Below are 23,509 nucleotides of genomic sequence, written 5' to 3'. Positions count from 1 at the left end.
CCTGTTGTTCCAACACCATTAATTAAAAAGCCTGTCTTTTCCCCACTGATTTTTTTTTTTCGGCTGCATTGGGTCTTCGTAGCTGCGCACAGACTTTCTCTAATTGTGGCGAGCAGGGGCAACTCTTCATTGCAGTGTGCAGACTATTGGCAGGTGTAAGCCTGTCTTTTCCCCACTGAGGGCTCTAGGTGCATGGGCTTCAGTAGTTGTGGCTCACGGGCTGTAGAACACAGGCTCAGTAGTTGTGGCACACAGGCTTAGTTGCTCTGCAGCATGTGGGATCTTCCCGGACCAGGGCTTGAACCCGTGTCCTCTGCATTGGCAGGTGGATTCTTAAACACTGTGCTACCAGGGAAGCACCACCCCCCACTGATCTTTGATACCACCTTTATGTGTAGTAAATTTCTACATATGTTTGGGGCTATTTCTGGATCTTCTGATCTGTTCCATGGAATGTGTAATCAAGCATCAGAATCACACTGTTTAAATCAGTTTTAAAATTATATTTAATGTCTGGTAGCGGTAGTCTCCCCTCATTGCCTTCTCTGTTAGTTTTCTGGCTCTTATTAATCTTTACATATGAACTTTAGAATCAGTCTGTGTATTAAAGAAAACTGTTGGCATTTTTATAGGGATCATATACCATTTATATATTAGTGAGACTCAGCTCTTTATGGTATTATGTCTTATCTGGGAACATGACATGCCTTTTATTTGCTTAACTATTCTTTTGAATTCACTACTGTTTTTTTTGTTTGTTTTTTGTTTTTATAAATTTATTTATTTATTTTTGGCTGTGTTGGGTCTTCGTTTCTGTGCGAGGGCTTTCTCCAGTTGCGGCGAGTGGGGGCCACTCTTCATCGCGGTGCACAGGCCTCTCACTGTCACGGCCTCTCGCGTTGCGGAGCACAGGCTCCAGACGCGCAGGCTCAGCAGTTGTGGCTCACGGACCTAGCTGCTCCGCGGCATGTGGGATCTTCCCAGACCAGGGCTCGAACCTATGTCCCCTGCATTGGCAGGTAGATTCTCAACCACTGCGCCACCAGGGAAGCCCTCACTACTGTTTTAAAGCTTTGTTCGTAGAGGTCTTAGTTGTAAAGTTTATTCCTCAGTCTTTTATCATTTTTGTTGCAATTGTAAACATAGTTGACCCTTGAACAACACAGATTTGAACTACACAGGGCCACTTTATATGTGGATTTTGTTTTCCAGTAAATACTACAGTACTACACAATCCATGGTTAGTTGAATCCATGGATGTAGAACTGCAGATATGGATGTCCAACTGTAAAGTTATATGCAGATTTTCAACTGTGCAGGGAGTCAGCCCCCCCTAACCCCGACCTTGTTTGAGGGTCAACTGTACCATCTTTTCCCCATTATATCTTCTGTTTGTTTTTGGTATAAATGAAAGTTATCTTTATATTTGTTTTGTTCCCACTATCTTGTTGAATTCTTACTATCACAGTTTTTTAGTTGACTCTACTGTGTTTTCCAAGAATACCACCATATTACCTTCAAAAGTAATAGATTTTTCCTTTCTCACAATTTTTATGTATCTAATTTATTATTATTTTTTGTCTAGTTGTATTCAAATTATTCTCCCCCTTTAAACTTCTTCCTTTTTTGGATTTACTGTTATTTCTTCCGTTGTATCATTTAGAATTGCTTTCAGCCATAAGTAGCAGAAAACCTAACACAGCTTAAGCAAGTAAGGATTTGTTTTTCTCATATGGAAGTAGTCTGGAGGTACTACTAGCAGTTCAACTATGTCAGTAACCTAATTTTCTCTCTGCCATCTGTCAACCCAAGTTGACACATTAAAATTAACCATCACAATGGGTATGGGCTTTTCTTTTGTGGTAATGAAAATGTTTTGGAACTTGATAGATGTGGTGGTTACACAACATTGTTTTTTATTTATTTATTTTTTGCTGTACGCGGGCCTCTCACTGTTGTGGCCTCTCCCGTTGCGGAGCACAGGCTCCGGACGCGCAGGCTTAGCGGCCATGGCTTAACGGGCCCAGCCGCTCCACGGCATGTGGGATCTTCCCGGACCAGGGCACGAACCCGTGTCCCCTGCATCGGCAGGCGGACTCTCAACCACTGCGCCACCAGGGAAGCCCAACATTGTTTTTAATTTAATTTTTTTTAATTTTTATTGGAGTGTAGTTGCTTTACATTGTTGTGTTAGTTTCTGCTGTACAGCAAAGTGAATCAGCTATACATACATCCCCTTACACAATATTATGAGTGTACTAAATGCCCCTGAATTGTACACTTTAAAATGGTTAATTTTATGTACATGAATTTCACATCAACTGAAAGAATACTAGAAAAACTGATTTTCTTTTTATACAAAACAATAACAAAGCTAAAACCACCTTAGCCTTCAAGGTTGTAGTGCTTATTTAGGATCAGTTTAAAGGTCTTCTCACCATATAAATATGAAGAAATAATGATGCCTCTGATAGATGCTGCTGATGGGCTAATTCACTGCCCATTCCCATTGTGATGGTTAATTTTATGTGTCAACTTGGGTAGGCTGTGGTGCCCAACTGTTTGGTCACACACAAATCTAGATGTTGCTATGAAGGTGTTATTAACATTTAAATAAGTAGACTGTGAATAAAGCAGAATACTCTTTGTAATGTGGGTGGGTCTCATCTAATTAGTTGAGGGCCTTAAGATAAAAGTCTGAGGTTCCCCAAGGAAGAAGGAATTTGGCCTCCAGTCTGCAGCATAAAAACTCTGCCTCAGTTTCCGGCCTTTGGACTCAAAACCACAACATCAACCCTTATTGGAATTTCAGCCTGCCAACCTCTTACTTCGCACATTTTAAACTTGCCAACCCTCACAATGGTGTCAGCCAATTCCTTAAACACCAGTTAGTACTATTTCTCTGGAGAAGCCTGACTGATACACCCATTTAGCATTTGTTCCCTATACCCTCCTGCTCCCAGCCCCTGGCAGTCACCAATCAGCTGTCTCTATGGATTTACCTATTCTGGGTGTTTCACATAAAAGGAATCATAAATATGTAACCTTGTGAATCTGGCTTCTTTTACTTAGCATGTTTTCAGGGTTCACCCACTATGTAGCATGTATTATCATTTCATCCCTTTCTAAATTTTTTAAAAATTTAATTGATATAATTGACATGTAATATTCAAACATAATGAGTTGATATTTGTATATATTGTGAAATGATCACCACAGTAAGTCTAGTTAACATCCTTCAGCATACATAGTTACAATTTTATTTTCTTGGGATGAGAACTTTTAAAACTTAGTCTCAGGACTTCCCTGGTGGTCCAGTGGTTAAGAGTCCATTATCCCAATGCAGGGGGCATGGGTTCGATCCCTGGTCAGGGAACTAAGATCCTGCATGCCTCACGGGCAAGACTGAGAGAGAGAGAGAGAGAGAGAAAAGAAAATTAAATTTAAAAAAAAAGACTCTCTTAGCAACTTTCAAATGTACAATACAGTGTTATTAGCTAGAGTCACCATGCTGTACATTACATTCTCATGACTTATTTATTTTATAACTGGAAGTTTGTGTTTTTTTACCCCCTTGACCTCCCAATCTGCCACCAGTTTTTTTGTATCCATGATCAAAGGAGTTTTTTGGTTTTGTTTTTGTTTGTTTTTTATTGTTTTGTTTTTTAGATTCCACATATAAAGTGAGACCATATAGTATTTGTCTTTCTTTGGCTTATTTCACTTAGTATGCCCTCAAGGTCCATCCATGTTGTTGCAAATGATGAAATTTTATTTATTTTTTTCATGGCTGAATAATATACAACAGTTGTATATATATTCCACATTTTTTTCATCCTTTCATCCATTGATGGATGCTTAGTTTGTTTCTATATCTTGGCTATTGTAAATAATGCTGCTATGAACATGTGGGTGCAGATATCATTTTGACACAGTATTTTCATTTACTTTGGATGAATACACAGAAGTAGAATTGCTGGATTGTGTGGTAGTTCTATTTTTATTTTTGAGGAACCTCCATAGTTTTCCATCGTGGCTGCACCAATTTATATTCCCACCATCAGTGCACAGGTGATCATTTTCTCCACATCCTCACCAACACTTGTTATTTGTTGTCTTTTTTGGTTTGTTTTTTTTTTCGTTTTTGTGGTACGCAGGCCTCTCACTGCTGTGGCCTCTCCCGCTGCGGAGCACAGGCTCTGGACGCACAGCCTCTGCGGCCGTGGCTCACGGGCCCAGCATCTTTGCGGCATGTGGGATCTTCCCGGACCGGGGCACGAACCCGTGTCCCCTGCATCAGCAGGCGGACTCTCAACCACTGCGCCACCAGGGAAGCCCTGTTGTCTTTTTGATAATAGCCATTCTAACAGGTGTGAGGTGATATCTCATTGTGGCTTTGACTTACATTTTCCTGATGATTAGTGACGTGAGTACCTTTTCATGTGTCTGTTGGCCATCTATATGTCTTCTTTGGAAAAATGTTTATTTTTTAGTTGTACTGTTTGTTTTTTTGCTATTAAGTTGTATGCATTCTTTATATATTTTGTATATTAACCCCATATAAGAAAAATGATTTGAAAATATTTTCTCCCATTCAGTGATGTCCTTTGCTGTGCAGCTTTTTAATTTGACATAGTCCCACTTGTTTATTTCTGCTTTTATTGCCTTTGCTTTTCATGTCAAATGCAAAAAATTATCACCAAGACTGATATCAAGGAACTTACCACTTATTTCAGGTCTTATGTTCAAACATTTGGTCCATTTTGAGTTAATTTTTGTGTATGGTGTAAGAGAATGGTCCAGTTTCATTCTTTTGCATGCAGCACCATTTATTGAAGAGACTGTCCTTTCTGCATTGTATATTCTTGGCTCATTTGTTGTAAATTAATTGACTATATATGCATGGGTTTATTTCTGGGCTCTCTATTCTGTTCCATTGATTGATGTGTCTCTTTAATGCCAATACTGTGCTGTTTTGATTACTATAACTTGTAATATTGTTTGAAATAGGGAGTGTGATGAGTCCAGATTTGTTCTTCCTTCTCAAGATGGCTTTGGCTACTCAGAGTCTTTTGTGGGTCTTTACAAATTTTAGGATTATTTATTGTGTTTCTGTGAAAAATGCTATTGGAATTTTGATAGGGATTGCATTGAATCTGTAGATTGCTTTTGGTAGTATTGACATTTTTAAAACATTAATTTTTGCAGTACATGAGCATGGAATATCTATGCATTTATTTGTGTCATCTTCAGTTTCTTTCATCAGTGTCCTACAGTTTTCATTGTACAGGCCTTTCACCTCCTTTTTTTTTTTTTTTTGCTGTTGTGTTATTAGTGTATAGAAACCCAGTAGGTTTTTATATATAATTGACCCTTGAACATCATGGGGTTTGGGGCACTGACTTCCCCCCACACACACACACACACAGTCAAAAATCTGCATATAACTTTATAGCTGGCACTCTGCATCCACAGATTCAACCACCAAGATTGTGTGGTACTGTAGTATGTATTTATTGAGAAAAAGTAATGTGTAAGTGGATCCATGCAGTTCAAACCTCTGTTGTTCAAGTGTCAACTGTATTGATATTGTATGCTGCAACTGTACTGTTTTGTTTATTAGTTTTAACAGTTTTTTGGTGGAGTCTAGAGTTTTCTATAATATCATGTCATTGGCAAATATTGAGTTTCACTTCTTTCTTTCTGATTTGGATGCCTTCTCTTTTTCTTACCTGATTACTCTGGATAGGACTTCTAAATCCATGTTTAATAAAAGTGGTAAGAGTAGCATCCTTAGCTTGTTCCTGATATTAGAAGAAGAAAGCTTTCAGCTTTTCACCATTGAGTATGTTAGCTGTGGGCTTATCGTATATGGCCCTTATTATGTTGAGGTATGTATACCTCAACATAATACCTTTATACCCACTATACCCAGTTTTTATCATAAATGGATGTTGAATTTTGTCAGGTGCTTTTTCTGCATCTATTGAGATGATCATGTGATTTTCATCCTTCATTTTGTTACTGTAGTGTATCACAGTGATTGATTTGTGGATGTTGAACCATCCTTGCATCCCTAGAATAAATCCCACTTGATCATGGTGCATGATCCTTTTAATGTATTGTTGAATTCTGTTTGCCTATATTTTATTGAGGTTTTTTTCATATATGTTCATCAGGGATATTGGCCTGTAATTTCCTTTTCTTGTGGCATCCTTTTCTGGTTTGGTATCAGGGTAATACAGACCTCATAAAATCAGTTTGGAAGTGTTCCTTCCTCTTCTGGTTTTTGGAAGAGTTTGAGAAGGATTGGTATTAATTCTTTTAATGTTTTGTAGAATTCACCCATGAAGCCATCTGGCCCTAGACTTTTTCTTGGGAGGTTTTTAATTACTAATTCAATCTCCTTACTAGTATTTGGCCTGTTCAGATTTTCTGTTTCTTCATGATTCATCCTGTTAGGTTATATGTTTCTAGGACACTTTCCATTTCTTCTGGGTTGTCCAATTTGTTCATATATAATTGTTCATAGTAATCTCTTAGGATCCTTTGTATTTCTATGGTATCAGTTGTAATTTCTCCTCTTTCATTTCAGATTTTATTTGAGTGCTCTCTCTCGCTCTCTCTCTCTCTCTCTGGTGAGTTTCACTAACAGTTTGTCAATTTTGTTATCTTTTTGAAAAACCAGTTCTTAGTTTCATTGATCTTTTCTAAAATCTTTTTTTTGGTCTTTAGAGCAGTTATTTCCATTCTGCTCATTGTTATTTTCTTCCTTCTACTAACTTTGGGCTTTATTCTTCTTTTTCTAGTTCCTTGAGGTGGTGTAAAATCCTTGGGATTTTTCTTGTTTCTTGAAGTAGGCATTTATTGCTATGAACTTCCCTCTTCAAACTGCTTTTGGCACATCTTATGGGTTTTGGTGTGTTGTATTCCATTTTCGTTTGTTTCAAGGTATTTAAAATTTTCTCTTTTGATTACTTCTTTGATTCATTGGTTGTTCGGTACTATGTTATTTAATATTCATATATTTGTGATTTTTCCAGTTTTATTCTTCTGATTGATTTCTAGTTTTATACCATTGTGGTCAGAAAAGATGCTTGGTATGACTTCAGTCTTAAATTTATTAAGACTTGTTTTGTGGCCTAACAAATGATCAACCCTGGAGAATGTTTCATGTGCACTTGAGAAGAATGTGTATTCTGTTACTTTTGGATGGACTGTTCTGTATATATCTGTTATGTTCATTTGCTTTAACATGTTTAAAACCAGTGTTTCCTTATTGATTTCCTGTCTGGATGATCTATCCATTCATGAAACTGTGGTAATTAAAGTCACCTAATGTTATTGTATTGCTTTTTATTTCTCTCATCAGGTCTGTTGATATTTGCTGTATACACTTAGGTGCTCTTATGTTGTGTTCATAAATATTTACAAATGTTATATCCTCTTGTTAGATTGACCCCATTGTACCTATGTAATGATCTTCTTTATCTCTTACTACAGACCGTTTTAAACTCTATATTATCTGATATAAGTATAGCCACCCCAGCTTGTTTTGGTTTTCATTTGCATGGAATATATTTTTCCTATCCTTTCACTTTCAGTCTGTGTGCCTTTACATCTGAAGTGAGTCTCTTGTAGGCAGCATAGATGGATCTTTTTTTTTTTAATCCATTCAGCCACTCTGTCTTTTGATTGGAGAATTTAGTTCTTTTTCATTTAAAGTAATTATTGATAGGTATGTACTTATTGCCATCTTGTTACTTGTTTCCTGGCTGTTTTATTGTTCTTCTGTTCCTTTCTTCTCTTGCTTCCTTTCTGATTTGATGCTTTCCTGTAGTGGTATGCTTAGATTCCTTTATCTCTGTTTTTTGTGTGTCTACTATGGGTTTTTTTCTGTGACTTACATATAACAACTTATAGCAGTTTATTTTAAGGTGCTAACAACTTAAAAGTTTGAATGCATCCTACAGCTCTATATTTTTATTTTCTGCTTCCTCTTGTTTTATGTTTTTGACGTCACAATTTACATCTTTTTATTTTGTGTATGCCTTAGCAAATTATTATAGTTACATTTTTTACTACTTTTGTCCTTTAACTTGTAAGGAACAGTACCAAGAAACGGAGGAGAGCTTAAACAAGCTTTATTTGGGAACGCTCCCGGGCGAGGTTCACTGGTCCGAGAGAAAGGGGCCAGAGAAGTCACACCCGGGTGAGGGTTTGGGCAGAATTTATAGGGGAAGAAGGGAAAGGGGTGTGGTGAATCCGGGAGGGTGCAGGTTATTCCTTATTTGGTGGTCTCTTCAGGTATCGTGGCAATATCCGGTGCTGGTTGCATCAGTCTTGGGACCGTTAGTCCCACCCCTCAAAAGGTGGGAAGGCTGGGCCAGGTGGAAAGTCCCCGGGTCAGTTTCTGGAACTGGGTGGTCCGGAAAGTTTCGGTCTGATGCAGCCTGTGAGTCTGGTTGCGTTCCCCTGCCTCGGGCTAGTTGGCCTTTACATAACTTTCATACTAGCTTTATAAGTGATTAATGTACCACCTTTATAACATTAGATTATTCTGAATTTTACTATATATTTACCTTTACCAGTGAGACTTCCATGTTTTCCTGTTACTGATTAGCACAGTTTCCTTTCAGCTTATAGAAGTCCTTTTAACATTTCTTGTAAGGCTGGTCTAATGTTGATGAACTCCTTTAGTTTTAGCTTGTCTGGAAAACTCTTTATCTCTTCAGTTCTGAATGACAACTTTGCCAGATACAGTATTCTTTGTTCGAAGTTTTTTTTCTTTAATCACTTTGAATATATCATGCCACTCCCTATACTGCCTGCAGAACTTCTGCTCAAAAATCTGATGATAGTCTTAGGGGGGATTCTTTGTACATAAAAAGTTGTTTTCCTCTTCATGCTTTTAAGATTCTCTCCTTGTCTTTAACTTTTGACATTTTAATTATAATATGTCTTGGTGTGGGTCTCTGAGTTCTTATTTGAAACTATCTGTTCCTCTTGCACCTAGGTGTCTGTTTCCTTCCCCAGGTTAGGGAAGTTTTCCGCTGTTGTTTCTTCAAATGAGTCTTCTCTCTCCTATTTCTGTGACCCCTTTAATGCAAATGTTGGTCCATTTGATGTTGTCCCGTAAGTCCTTTAAGCTATCTTCACTTTTTTTCATTTTTCTTTTTGTTTCGTGAAGTCCACTGCCCACTTGTCCTTTCTTCTGCTTCGTCTAGTTTACTGTTGAACCCCAGTAGTGTACTTTTCAGTTTGGTCATTGTTTCTTCAGCTCTGTGACTTTTTTTTTAATTGGAGTATAGTTGATTTACTATGTTGTGTTAGTTCCTTCTGTACAGCAAAGTGAATCAGTTATACACATACACATATCCACTCTTTTTTAGATTTCCTTCCCATTTAGGTCACCACAGAGCATTGAGTAAAGTTCTCTGTGCTATACAGTAGGTTCTCATTAGTTATCTGTTTTCTGTATAGTAGCGTCTGTATGTCAATCCCAGTCTCCCAGTTCATCCCACCCCCCAACCACCAGCTCTGTGACTTCTGTTTGATACTTTCTTATACCTTCTATCTCTTTGTCAAAGATTTCACTGTGTTCATCCATTCCCTTCCTGAGCTTGGTAAGCATCTTTATGATCTTTGTTTTGAGCCCTTTATGAGGTAAATTACTTACCTGCATTACATTAATTCTTTTTCCGAGACTTTATCTTATTTCATTTGGAACATATTCCTCTATTTCTTCATTTTCCTTGACTCTGTGTTGGTGTCTATGCGGAGGTGAAACAGCCACCTCTTAATCTTGAGGGGGTGGCCTCATGTAGGAGAACCTTGTCATCCAGCCCTACCCTAGCTCTTGCTTGTCTCTCATACCTTTGTGATTGTCCAGGCTGCCCATTTTAATTTTAGAGGCTCTCAGTTGTTGAGCGTGTGCAAGACCTGTCAGTATCCCATAGAGGAGGGTCTCAGTTAGCAGGCTTATTGGAAGCTAGACTCTCAGGTAGCAGCATATACAAATATATACAGTACTGAAGGACTGCAAGCATAAGCCCTGCTGGCTGCAAAAGCTGGATACCCTAAACGTGTCCCCCTCGGTATCAGTCACAAAAATTGGGGCTCCAGACAACTGTACCTTTCTGAGAGATACTGGTGGGCAGATGGAGAGCACAAAAATGGTGTCCTCTGGCTTTTGTCCAAGGAGAGCATCTCAGTAGGTCCCTACATCCAACCAGAAGCCTGCCCCTCAGGCCAAAGCTCCAGGACAAGCAAATATTCCTTTATCACAGAAAGACTGGGGTTTGTTTCAGTCTGCTGTCTCACTGTGCCCTGGGGGTGGTAGCAGGCCAAGAACTGTCTCCCCATTTATAACAACGCCATGGGATCCAGGAACACAAGCCCTGCTGGCTCCCAGAGGCAGGTGATTAAGGGGCATCCCCTAGGTGGCAGCCACAAAAACTGAGGCACCAGATGTAAAACCTGGGACCAGACACATGTATGAGCTCCTCCCTGGGAGACAGTAGTGCTCTGATGGCTGTAGGGTGAAAGCGCCAAGAGAGTGCTCACGCTCTGAGGCTGCTGGAGAGCATTACAGTAGACACTTAGATGTGTGCTTCCTTGGAAATCTTAGGCCACAGTTATGAAGATAAGTTAGTGGGCCTCTCATAGTAAGACTCCTCGGACTGTTGCCTATTGCCGTTCCCTGGAGATGGTAGCCGGTTAAGAACTCTTTTGCTGTTGGTTACAGTCCTGCTGGACCCATGAGCATAAGCCCCACTGGCTGCCAGAGCCAGGCAATCAGGGGTGTCCCCTGAGTTGTAGTCACAAAAACCAGGGTACCAGACATAAAAAGATACTGGATGCATGTAAAAGCCCCCCTCTGGAGATACTGGTGCTCTACATTGCAGCATAGGGAGGGCATAAAGATGGTGCTGACAGGGGGGAAAAAAAGAATGTAGATTAAAATACTAAAAAGATGGTGCCCTGCCGGCAGGAGTGAGACAAAGATGGCATCCACCAGCCTTTGTCCTTGGAGGGTACCCCAGCAGGCATGCGTGTTAAATCTGACCCCTGCCCCTCGGACCAACACTCTAAGGTAAGCAATAAAGCCTCTTACATAAAGTCTGGGTGCATTTCAGTTGGCTCCTTCTGTGCTGGGCCCTGGTGCAGGTGGGTCTGAGAGTATGAGCCTTTTTTTTTTTTAAATAAATTTATTTATTTTTTGGCTGAGTTGGGTCATTGTTGCCATGTGCGGGCTCTGTCTAGTTGTGGCGAGCGGAGGCTACTCTTTGTTGCGGTGTGCAGGCTTCTCATTGCGGTGGCTTCTCTTTGTGTGGAGCACAGGCTCTAGGCGCGAGGGCTGCAGTAGTTGTGGCTCGCAGGCTCAGTAGTTGTGGCACACGGGCTTAGTTGCTCTGCGGCATGTGGGATCTTCCCGGACCAGGCAGGGCTCAAACCCGTGTCCCCTGCATTGGCAGGCAGATTCTTAGCCACTGTGCCACCAGGGAAGTCCCATGCACCAGAAGTTTTATTACAGCTATAACTTAGAAGCAGATTCTGACAAGACTTTTAGAAGCCGTCTTAAAATTTTCCTAAGCTTCATTCACATCACATGAAGGCAGCAACTGTTAAAACATATTTAGATTCCATTAGGGTACATTTTGCTATCACATTGGAGTCTCTTAAGAACCATTTTATCCCCATCAAGATGCCTTTACTGAACAGTTTCTGGTACTGAACATCAGCAAGAACCTTTAGGTGGTGCTCTTTGGTTAAAAACATTTATTCCTCAACCAATTTAAATACAGTAGTATATCCTAAGGAAAAAATGGACCTTAATTTTTTTTAAGGGACCATCTCCCAGGTCTGCTCAGGTTTTCTCATACCATTTCTGTTGCAGAGGCTAATAATCTGTCCTGTCTCCTCCCATCCGTTTCTAACGGGTTGCCCTGATGTAGATATGAAATTCTGCTCTGGAAGCAGGCTGTCCGTTTTAAAATAGCAAAGAGCAGGGTCTTGATTTCCTACCTTCCAGAACACGCCTAGACTGATACTCTCATCACCTGCTACTAATTATGCCTCCCAGAAAAGTCCCCCATCTCTGTCCTCCTGCAAAGAACCTCCTCGTCTGTCACATTTCCCTGATGGGGTCACAGCTTTCCTTACTGTCCAGGAACTACCTGTCCTGCAGCTAGCTCATCAGACTCAGCCCTCCTCCAGCCTCAGGCATCCCTCCTTGTCCTTACCTGCTCTCCTGCCCTTCAATATCCTAATTCCCCTTTGCTCATTTTTCTGCTCACTTCCCAGCCCCTACTTTTGGTCAGGGCTTACCTTTGCTTTTAATCTGGCTCCAAAGAGTTGAGGTCACTTGGAAAAACTGTTCCCTAATATCCTAAGATGCACCCTCCCGGGATACAGTTGGTCTTGCCAACTATAAATCCATACCCTCTACCTCTGTAGTCTGATCCTTTTCTCAGCCACTTTGACCCTAACACTTAGTACCCTGCCAGTAACTTACTTCTTACCACCTATGTTCCTTTAAAAACCAGGCAGGCCTAGATTCTTCCATCATCTGCCCCAGTCTAAGATAAAAAACCTAACTTAAAAAATATTTTAAAAGATTGTACTTCCAAAGATTTTACTAAAGCATTTATTTTTTAAACAAAAATATACATTAATCTCAGATTTACAGAATATAGAAATAATTTATCCAAAGCAATTTGCATTTTAAAATTGTTAATATTGCACCCAACCATGTAAGTCTTTGACACATTTGCATTGTCGACCTTTCCCACAATTTGCAAAACGGGAGAGAAATCTGAAACTGACAGAATTACACAAAAAAACTTACAATTTTTAAATTTACAAGATAAAGAAAAGTTGTAAACTTCCGGAAATTTACTTCCGTAGACTAAAGAGCTATATTCTTTTCATATCTAGACAGTGAACTATATACACGCTGTGATTTCCTCATAAGGAATTCAAAGGAACAGATATTGTGAACATTCACAGCCTAATGGTAAAGAACAGAATTATTGAAGACACTTCTCTGTCTTCACTGAAACATGGAAACTAGTGTGTGAAACACAGAGTGAGAAAAGCCCCTGGATAAATAACTTTTACCTCTTTGAGGATAGTTTCCATAATTGCCTAAAGTTATGTTCAGTTTTAAAATGATACACTGTTAGTCTTAGAAATATGGCTACCAACAGCCTTTTCTCTCAAGACATAAGACAAGTAGGAAAGAGTGAGGTCTCTGTTCAAGTCCCTTATAAAATACTTTACATATAGGCAGGCACAAAAGTTTGCTTTTCAAAAGAAAGCTTTGCAAAATATTCTGCAATTTATCACTGATACCCTCAGTTTTTAAAAGCTTTTTTTTAAAAAGCCCATAAATATTTAAGTATCTGTTTTTAATGACAGTAGAAAATAAATGTACTTGGTACTACAGGAAGTGTCTGAAATAATATATAATAGTAAGAGTAAACGTATGTAATGTGCTCTTTTAACCTGGTAGTAAACCGAAACAGATCAAAACCTTGTACTTATGAAATGTGAAGTAATTTTTGTTGATTGAGCTGAATTAGTAAACCAATATGAGACCATGAAACCAAGCAGCCCCATTATCAACTCTGAAAAAGTCATCAGACCACTTAGCTTCTAGGGGATGAACATTCATGAATCTTTCGTCACTACCATTGTAAATAAAAGATCTTTGTTAGTAAGGTGGACTCCAGGAATAAAGGAGCGTCTGAGAAATTTGTGCTGAAGATCCCAGACAGGAAAATCTAATTGTAATTTTACAGTACAATACCATTTGAACTGAAATAAGACGTTTTCTAATTCTCTTGTCCTAGATTGAGATGGGGTTAAAAACGTTCACTTTGAATCAAAACAAAACATCAACAGTTGAATAATACGACTTTTCAAAAGGTCTCCTTGGCTTTGCTATTGCAGTAGTCCAACCCAAGTATTGTAGCTTGTTAAAAAGGTTATTGCCTTCAACATCCTTGTGACAAATTTTTTTTTTTTTTTTCAAGAAGTCGAGTCTCATAAAAAAAGAAGACATTTTCCTTTGTGTGATTGTTTTGCTACAGGTCACCTGAAGCAAATGCCTCAGCTCTCCACGGTTCGCCTGTATTCTGCCGTCCCATCGGCGATGACTGCATCCAGGGGATAGCGCTTCTTGCGGATGCTGCGCCCGGAGGAGATGAGGTCGGCATAGCCACGCTGGTGGGAGAAAGCGTAGGCAGAGCGCCGTGCAGACACGCCCCGGCGGAACACATTCTGCCGCCGCTTCCACTGCTCTTCGGCTTTTAACCGCTTTCGGTGCTTCTGAATCTACGAAAGCAGGAGAGATGGGGTAAGGTTAAAAAGAACTGGCTGCACACCTGCCTCGTTTGGGGGCGGGCATAACCATACTTGCTTTAAAGTGGAGGAAATGGAGGGAGGCAGGTTACATGACGTTTCCAAGCTCTCAGAGCTAGAAAGTGGGGTGCCAGGATTCCCACTCCTAAACTAGTGCTCTTTCCATTTCATAAAGGTACAGGTTTAGAAAAGACTGTTAGCCTCCTTCCGGGTTGCTACTGCACACCCTTGACAGTGGAGGAGGGAAGGCTGGAGGATAGTGAAGGCTACCTACCTAGCAGCTGTTCTCTCCTCCTCCTCCTTTCTGATGGAAATGAGTTTACTCAGGTACCATCCTCCTGCTTACAGCCACATTCCTCCATGTGGACGCCACCCCCAGGGGTAGGACTTGACTTGCCCTCTACTAGTCCAGGAATGGGCATGTGATCTAATTCCGGCTAATGAGGCCTGAGAAAAGTGTGCTGGGCCCTTCCATAAAAAGTTCCCAGGCAAAACAAAAAAACGTTGCCAGCCTCCTAAGGGAAAGCAACAGCATAATCAGTCTTTAATCTTCCCCTGGATATTGACATGTCAGGACGCAGTGCCGGGAACTCCTGTAGCCATCTTTCAGCAGAGGGGGGAGATGGAAAAAACCCCAGTTCTTTTTTGATAACATTAAGTTGCCCATCAGCTGAGCCTGAAAGCTAATTATGATGTGAGTGGAGGTGATACATCATCATTGAACCATTTTGAGCCATATCTCCCTGTTACTTGTAGCTCAAAGGATCATGCTACAAGATTTTTCATTTTCCCTTAAATGAAGAAAAACCCCAACCTGTATGCAGGGCAAAATATTAATAGTATAATTGCTAAATTGAGAGGATAGATATATGGGGGTTCATTGTACTATTTTCCTTTTGATATTTTGTAATTTTTGTAATAAAAAAAAGAGTAGTCCTAAAAAATTTTCAGACCAAACTTCCCAAGAGCTTAGAATTTTGCAGGAAAGCTGCTTTGGAGAAATGCTTTGATTTCTGTGAGAGGCGCTCAGAGTTAGGAGAAGACTTTTTTTTTCTATACCTTATCACTTTCTGATGGCCAGATGGTCATTGACAAGAATCGTGTGGCAACAACAGGCAGCAAGCACACAGCAACAGTCAAGATGATGGTCAACCAAATATATGGCTGTCTCAGAGCATTTGAAGCGGTGCCTGGAAAAAGCACAGAGAATGAATCACAATGGTTTTCATCCCAAGGGGGGCATAGCTAATATTCCACAGTCCACAAGTGGATTCTCTGTGGTGAGCTTTTACAACCAGATTGCCCTCCCGAAAACATCCCACCACTGCTCAAGGAATGAACATTTTAAAACCAGACTAAGCAAAGCAGAATTAGGCACGTAAATTCTTTGGAACAAGGCAAGTGTATATGTGAACATATAAATAGCGAAAAAAGAAAGTACATTTGTTGACATTGCATTAATTAAAAATGGAAAAGTAGGCAATGTATACTTTTGGATTTTTTCAGGAACTTAAAAAAGCACTTCCAATTTATAGTTTTGGTTTGAAACGCCATGTATTAACAATGGGCACTGCCATTTGTGGGATAAGCCTTATGCTGGGTGTCTTAGGTCATGCCACTTAATCATTTCTGAGAGAGGAGTATTGCCCTCTATCACATGAAGAAACTGAGTTTGTGGAGAGTAAAAAAATTTGCCCAAGGTAACAGAACTAGCTATGGCAACTCCTGAATTAAAACCCATGCCCATCTGACTAGAGCTAGGCTTTTACCACTGAATTAGGCTACTAGTTTTTATGTCAGAGGAAGTAACAATTCAATTCTGTAATACAACCAGGTGACCATATACTACTCAATTTTAAAACTAGAACCAGGTTTCTCACAATATTTTCTGTACTTACACTGTGAGTTTATAAAAATAATAGCATAAATGTGTATGGGTTTAAAACACATTCCCTATGAGAATATTCTAAGTGGGTACTAAAATTTTAAAACACAGAGTCAGTAAGCAAGAACCCATTCATAAAATAAATGAGCTCAATCCCAGTAAGAAAAGGGTTACCATAGCAATTGTCTTTTATAACCCAACAACTGATCATTAAAACAAACAAACAAAGAAAAACCTAATCTTTTACAGGGAAATGAGTTTATGGGGAATTTTTTTCCACTGTGAATCCAAACTACTCTATCCATAATAAGATGTTCATAAATTCTAATTCACGCTATTTATAATATTTTTGATATTTATTTCATTCTAGCATTTGTCATATATTTTATATAGCTGTAAACTGTTTTGTTTTCTATAAGTTTACTTATTGCTCTGTATATGTATTTCCGATGATGCAGTCCACTTTTAAGTTCTAGAATTCCATCATCTGGGATTCACAGTTTGTTTAGCTAATTTGATATTCTTAGGGAGGGTTATTTCCAATTTTTAAAAGACAATTAGAAATGTTGTAGTGATACAGTCTTTGTACAGATTATCTTTCCAAAATTTGGTGTGTTTCATGTTAGGGTATTTTCCCCATGTGGAAATACTGGATCAAAATGTACACAAAAATTCATTTCATTACATATTTCTAGGTAGTGCTTTAGAAAGATTAAACTATAGTGCTGCCAGCAATACATGTATTCCCAGTTTCCCAATAACCTACTAATATTAGGTTTTATGGAAGAAAAATAAGCACAGTTATAGCTTAGTTATTTTAATTTGCTTTCCTCCCATCACGTTACCACCCTTCCAACCCACCACCCCCAATTCTAGTCAGGACGTTAATTTTCACTAGCAGTAATTTACACTTTATGTTGTTACTTACCCTGAAGTTATGTCAGAATCTAAATTAATGACATTTTTTATTTATTTATTTTTGGAATTTAGAAAATACCAACCTGTAAATTGAAATGCAGATGGAAAGAGAACATGTATTCCGGCACTATGAAGGTCAAACATGATGCCAAAATAAATTGCAATGCTTCCAAAAATTGAAAAAGCATTCACAAAAGTCCAATAAGAAGTATCCAAGCCAATCTGTTGGGGAAACCAGAGAAAAACAGAGCACTCATTTTGGGGAGTTAGCAAGAAATAAAGGATCTAAGGATTCTGAAAATAGAATTCAGCAATTTAAGCATGGTATGGCTTGAATACTGAACAATCAGAAGCTATCTTTGGCTCAGGCAAGAAATAGGAAATATGTTTGGTATAAGGGATGAAAATAGCATCCATTCATATTTGCAAAGCAGCAGAGCCTCAGTTGGAGGAAGAATGGGAGCCAGGCGGATGTGCACGCTGGTCTACATACAGAAATGCATACAGTACCAACAGGTACTGAAAACAGTTGACTAAAGCCACATACCTGGAAATTGACTGTTATTACAAGAGCAGAGGCAATTGTGACAGCAAAAGATTGGTAGTCTGAGGGCGCCTCTCCATCCTGTCCCACAGTTTGCAGATAAGCTCCAAGAGGTATGAAGAAGAGGACCAAAGATGTTAAAACCCCGTGCAACAAGCTTACGAAGAATCTCCTGTAGTTGAATAGTAAGTCTCTTTGTCCCACCATGTATAACCCAGGGAAGCGGAGGCTCAGTTTGTCGCTCACATCCTTAAGGGGAAAACACAATTACAGTTGAGTGCTGTCCATTGGGATCAAAGAACTCGAGATACGTCACAACCTCTGTCTCGAAAGGAGTTGCAACTTGTTAAGTTCTAGGAAGGCAAAAACTAAACAAGATGATAAATCCTGAATGATTTCTTTGTGCAGAGAGCAACCTCGTTACTGTAGTCCACCATCATTTGTCATTTGATATTTAATTCTGAGACTGGGTAAAGTATTACTATTTTGCTGCTTAAGAAAGCAGTGTAGGAAGCCTATTTTTACTTTCTGAGAATACATTTTTTCTAATACTTTGGGAAAGCATTTTCACATACACATCGATGAGTTAATTCCAAATTATTCTTTTTATTCTTGAAAGCAGTTTCTGTAAAAATGCGGAAGAATGTGAATGCGGACTAATTTGGAAATTAAACCTGTAAGTTTGGGGAGGTATTAAAGTAATTTACTTTAAAGATGTGTAAGTTGTTATTGTAGAGACATACTGTTAGGTATCTAACAAGAAAATCTTAGTGTCGGAAATGAGGGTAATAAACTCTTTTGTCAATGAATTCAACCCAGGCACAGAAATCCTCTCTTCTTACTATAAAACAAGCATAGCAGTTACTCTTGTTGCCTGACAGCAGAAATATAATAGGGTTTACTCAGAAAGAAGTGAAAACCAAAAGAATGCATTGAAATATTTGCTTTGAAACAGTCACTCAGTCTGTCCAGAAGCGACCCTGGCAGCGCCAGGCTCCTACCTGGTCGAGCAGCCCCATGAGGAGGACGGGCAGGCTGGAGTAGATCACATTGTAGAGGGTGATGAACCAGTCTTCGTACGCGGTCTGTGAGGAGATGACAGAGTCTGTGGGTCACCGACGAAGAAATGTTGCCTACCTAGTTAATATGTGCGCATCTGCCCTCAAAGCAGGGGCGCCCCCAGGGAAAGTAAACACCCCTCCCCTTGCCAGCTATGCCAGTAGCAGGCACGAGTTTGTTTTGATCGAATGGACAGAATCAAAGGGCTTTCCACAGGCAATAATCTTCCCCGTAAAATAAGTGGGGAAATAGACTCTGAAAAGTTTTTGGAAAAGGAGTCTGGTCTATTTGAAGAATGCTGGAAAACAAATCAGTGTTCATCGTCTTTTATATCCCTTTTATTAATGAATTAGATTACATGCAACTGGTTCAAAAGCACGTAAGTACCGTTCAGATATACTTTGCTCTTGCCAGTCCAGCATTTCCATTTAAACATTTTATAAACCAGAATTTTCTGAAAAGGATAAGCAAGGCTGTGCACACCCCAGTCCTCAGTGGGGGATAGAGGAAATGGGCTTACTCAGCACCAACAGTGATACACCATCCTGCACAGAAACAGGAAGAAGGCCCCAACCTTGCTCAAAACCCCAAGACATCCTGGCCTCCAGTTTCTACACCTGGCCTCCTCTCATGCCAGTTGTCTGTAGCATAGCATCAAAGAAGTTTGGACAACCACAGGCACTGACTTAGGTTTTTTGCTAATGGTGTGTTTCTGCCATATCAACAATTTAACATTGTAGATATGCCCCCACTCCCATTTCAGCAAAATGTTAAAATTTAAAAACCAACAGTGGAGACATGATGTTAGATCTATGATCATCCCCAATTTATATAATCCCTTCAGCCCCGATGTAATTTTATACTTAAATTTGAACAATTTTTTCAAAGTTGAACAATTTGTTATCACTATTCTTAATGGCAAGGTGACTTGGGGAAAAAAAAAAATCTATGGTGAAGGCAAAGACACATAAACAAAAGTCAGCAGACCAGGAACAAATCCTACCTTTTTAAAGGCAAAATAAAATAGGTTTAAAGCACCAGAAACATTTTAGAAGATTCATAAACTTAATCTGTACCTCAGCTGTTAAGAGAGAGCACCAAAACTGCAAATATGGAGGGGGAAGAACATTTCAGACATAGTTTTATTCATGTAAGAGAAGAGCTCTACTCATTTAATAATAATGATGATGGTATATTACCTGTGCAGAGTACCCGTTGAAGAAGGAGTACCAGAAATGAACCAAAGTAAATGAAAAGTTTTTATAAAAGAAGTATCGTAGGAACTTGCACATCCTTATGTAAGACCACCTGCCGTGCACCAACAGCAGTCTCTGCAAGTATCTGAACTGTGCAAAGGAATAGTCACTTGACATGACAGCTTGCATGCCTTCTTGTCCACTTATTCCAACACCAATGTGGGCAGCTGTGGGGGTGGGGAGAAGATAACTGAATCATAAGCTTATTTTAAGGCAAAACATTGAGATGATAAAAATGTTTCCATAGCAATACAAAAAACCCCTCAAATTTATGAAACAATAAATGTGAAAACTGTTGCTCACCATCCCGCACCCCCAGCTTCTGAACTCAGAAGTACGAGTTGCTAAACATAGCACGTGCTTGGGCTTCCATAAATATTTGTGAAAGGATCTCAAGTGGGTAATGAATTCCATTTGGATTATCTGCCCAGCTCATAAGCCATCCTTCCCACCCAAAGGGTGAGCCCCAGGCATCCATGTGTACCGTGTGTCCCTGCCTCCCTGGCCACAGCTGAGTCAGCCATGGGCAGATACATAATCTATGGTAGATACTACGAATGGGCTCTCCTTCATTGTGGAACTTTTGTTCTAATTGGAGAGGTGGGAAAGCAAATAAAAACCCTACATTGCTTAGACTCCCTTGCAGTTAGGTTCTCTTTGTGAATTAAGTTCCACTTGTTTGGACCTGCTTGTGACTTGGAAGCAGAAGCAAATTGGAGCCCAGCATCCCTTCCCTTTGTGGCATTTCTGCAGCAGAATTCATATCCATTCTCCAGCTGCCCAGATGTTGATAAACAACTGCAAGGGCTTCTCAATTGGAAAGCTCTTCAGAGGAGCCTCAAAGCTAGAAGCTCCTCTGGTGAGTGACCCAGACGTGCAGACACAGCCTAGAACTTAACTTCTTCAGTTCATCCAGAATTTTCATGAGCACCTGGTCCCCTCTGTTAATCACTTCCTGCTTAAAGTACCTAAAGGGATCTGTTTCCCTCGGTCTCTTGGTATTTTGGAGTTAGGATTTGGGTGTGTTTTTGTTTGGAATTTTAACATGTAAATTTTTGAGTTGTGGGATGGATATACTTCTTTCTGAGGGGCAGAGAAATAAAGTAGTCTAGAGAAAGGATGAGAGAGAAGGGCAGACACTGGGTTCCTGGTGCAGCTTCAGGTCCTGGTTCTAGCATATTCCTGAGGCCTGGCTTCTTGAGCAGCATGAGACATATTTGTAACTTTTAAAATAGGTTTCTTTTTGTCTTAAGCTAACTTGAATTGTTCTCCAATATTTGCAACCAAAAGTGTTTAAACTTAGATACTGTTAAACTTTCAGAGGCTTATGCATGGCCCACTGAGACCCCAAGACACACAGTTGTTTTGAGGAGGGGAGGTTTCCAGAATGGATAAAAATGAAAGTCCCAATTTTATCCATGCTCCCAATAGTCATTAAATCACATGTTCCACTTAGAGAATTATGAGTTTTATCTAGGTCTTAAAAGTCATGGAAGTGAGATCATTTTTAGAACATGTGTTGCAGAATACAACCTGTTACTACTCAGACCCTGAGAAGTGCCTGCCAGCTCAGCAGAGTCTCCAACTAAAAGGAGCTCCACAACTCCTGCCCCACTTGCAGAATACAAGGTCTGGCATTAACATAGTGACTTGTCCAAAACCTAAGTCTTTAATAACACTTTGCAATTCTATAAAATAGAATTAACTGCATCTCAGTCAATACTTATAACCTCTTTATACACATAAATCGTTCTTAATGACCAGTTGTGGTTGCCAAGCTGTTCTTTCCTACCAAACCGTGGCCTTCTTTTCTGAACAAATAACAGGGAAATGTTGAGATTCTGTCAGAGACAAGGAAGAGGAGCCACCGCCCCAGGCCCTGACATCCAGTCCAGCCTCTGCCGAGCAGACCAAGGGACAGCATGTGAAGTGAACACTGCCACAGTTTACAGAGTGACTCACGGCAACTGAACAGATGTGCTTTATCAGGCCACACTGCTTTTTGTTTGTATTTTCCTAAAACCTGAACACAGGCACCTAGGCTTCCCTGAAGTTGCCGATGTGGTTTCAGATGCCTGCCCAGTAGGCCACTTCATAATTCCCTGACAAGCTGGTCGCTTCCTTTTGCCTCTCTAATGCTGCCTGTTCATTCTCAGGATTTAGGCCAAGGAAAATAACACCCACCAGCCATCTTCAGGCAAGCGGGAGAGAGGGCAGTATCCGAGGGTCCTTGGATCCTTGCTAGGGGCAAACCATGGTGGACTGCAGTTCCCTCCACTTCTCCTAGACTACACCACTAACCATGAAACATGTTAGCAAGTGGTCAGATTTTTTGGACACTTAAATTTCACTGTACTTCTTTATAAACAACGAACAGTTTCTTTCGGTTCATTGTTCCTGATGTAGGTAAAAGAGATGACAGTTTTCACAGAGTTCAAAAAGGCACTTAATACTTGGGTTAAGCTACTGACTTCCAAGGAGACCTGAGTTCCTTTGATTTCCATCCCAGTGGATGTCTCCTACATTATATATAAAAGTGTGTATCACATAACAGAGCTTAATAAAATTCTGAAAACAAGAAAAAACAGGTTATCTATGCCAACTTTGTGTGATCCCTTTTGCTATCAGTTGCTGAACTCAGAGGAACAAGAGTTTTCAAGTCTCAGTCACATAATCGGGAAATCTGAAACGGAGTCCCCCTTTCCCAGCATCTAGAAGTCTTCATTATAAACTGAAGAAAAATAATGTTTGAGTCACTTGCCCTTTTGGCACAGTCATTTACGTTAAAAGGTACATAATGGAAAATAAACTAGAGCTGGCTACAGAGGAAAGAAATAGATCTAACTCAGAGCAAGAAATGCCATTCGCATGGCAGGATGAACATGTGCAAAACACGGTGGAAAGGAATTAAACTGGCCGTGGCCACAGACATACACATGAAGAAGCGAGAAAACGTACATTATATAGCTGACTCCTTTTGAGGAAGATAAAGTTGGAATATTCTTAGTATATATCAAGGAGGAGAAGGAAGAGACTCTAAGGAAAGAAAGAGAAGAGTTACGAAACAGGCTGAAGTAAAAGTCTAGTTATACATATGATGCATTTAAGCTACCCGGCACCACAGGATGTGTGTATACATATGATGCATTTAAGCTACCCGGCACCACAGGACGTGTGTATATAATTCATCTTAAGAAAAATACTACAAAGCTAGAGGTGACATCAGAGATAATTTTCTTGTTCTCAAATGAGAAAACTGAGGCCTGAGCATGAGCCCAGGGTGACACAGCATGCTGGCATCAGGATGAGGGCAAGTATTCAGGTCTCATTAGTTTGGGCATTTTCATTACAAGATACTCCTGTATAAGTAATACAGGGAGAAAAAGGACCAGGATTCAGACATATTGATGAGGGTTTGGTTCCGTATGCTTTTAATACCAGCAAAATTGTATCTCTGCAGGGACAGAACTCAATCTGTCA

The 23,509-nt window shown here is 39.8% G+C and overlaps 1 protein-coding gene and 1 long non-coding RNA gene across 3 annotated transcripts in view; one reads left to right on the top strand and one right to left on the bottom strand.

Moving 5' to 3' along the window:
* The window catches only part of LOC112406210 (uncharacterized), a 40,684-nt gene extending 23,304 nt beyond the window's left edge, over nt 1–17,380 (top strand). Inside the window, exons 2-4 of one of the 2 annotated variants that reach the window (XR_003004507.1) lie at nt 10,994–11,095; nt 14,097–14,362; nt 17,243–17,380. This is a non-coding gene — a long non-coding RNA (uncharacterized LOC112406210). The remainder of the gene's footprint in view (nt 1–10,993; nt 11,096–14,096; nt 14,363–17,242) is intronic. The other variant, XR_003004506.1, reaches the window with a different exon arrangement.
* ATP8B1 (ATPase phospholipid transporting 8B1) overlaps nt 13,998–23,509 on the bottom strand; it is a 113,471-nt gene continuing 103,959 nt past the window's right edge. The window contains exons 23-28 of the mRNA XM_024754941.1: nt 19,973–20,196; nt 18,716–18,799; nt 17,718–17,963; nt 17,254–17,392; nt 15,427–15,557; nt 13,998–14,340 (exon numbers count right to left, since the gene is read on the bottom strand). Of these exons, the coding sequence (XP_024610709.1) occupies nt 14,116–14,340; nt 15,427–15,557; nt 17,254–17,392; nt 17,718–17,963; nt 18,716–18,799; nt 19,973–20,196 (1,049 nt within the window). The 3' untranslated portion in view covers nt 13,998–14,115. The remainder of the gene's footprint in view (nt 14,341–15,426; nt 15,558–17,253; nt 17,393–17,717; nt 17,964–18,715; nt 18,800–19,972; nt 20,197–23,509) is intronic.

Source organism: Neophocaena asiaeorientalis, unplaced genomic scaffold (assembly GCF_003031525.2).
Source record: "Neophocaena asiaeorientalis asiaeorientalis breed wild unplaced genomic scaffold, Neophocaena_asiaeorientalis_V1.1 scaffold124, whole genome shotgun sequence".
Classification (NCBI taxonomy): domain Eukaryota; kingdom Metazoa; phylum Chordata; class Mammalia; order Artiodactyla; family Phocoenidae; genus Neophocaena; species Neophocaena asiaeorientalis.
The sequence above is the reverse complement of the archived record's forward strand: the minus strand, read 5'-3'. Positions and strand labels throughout refer to the sequence as shown.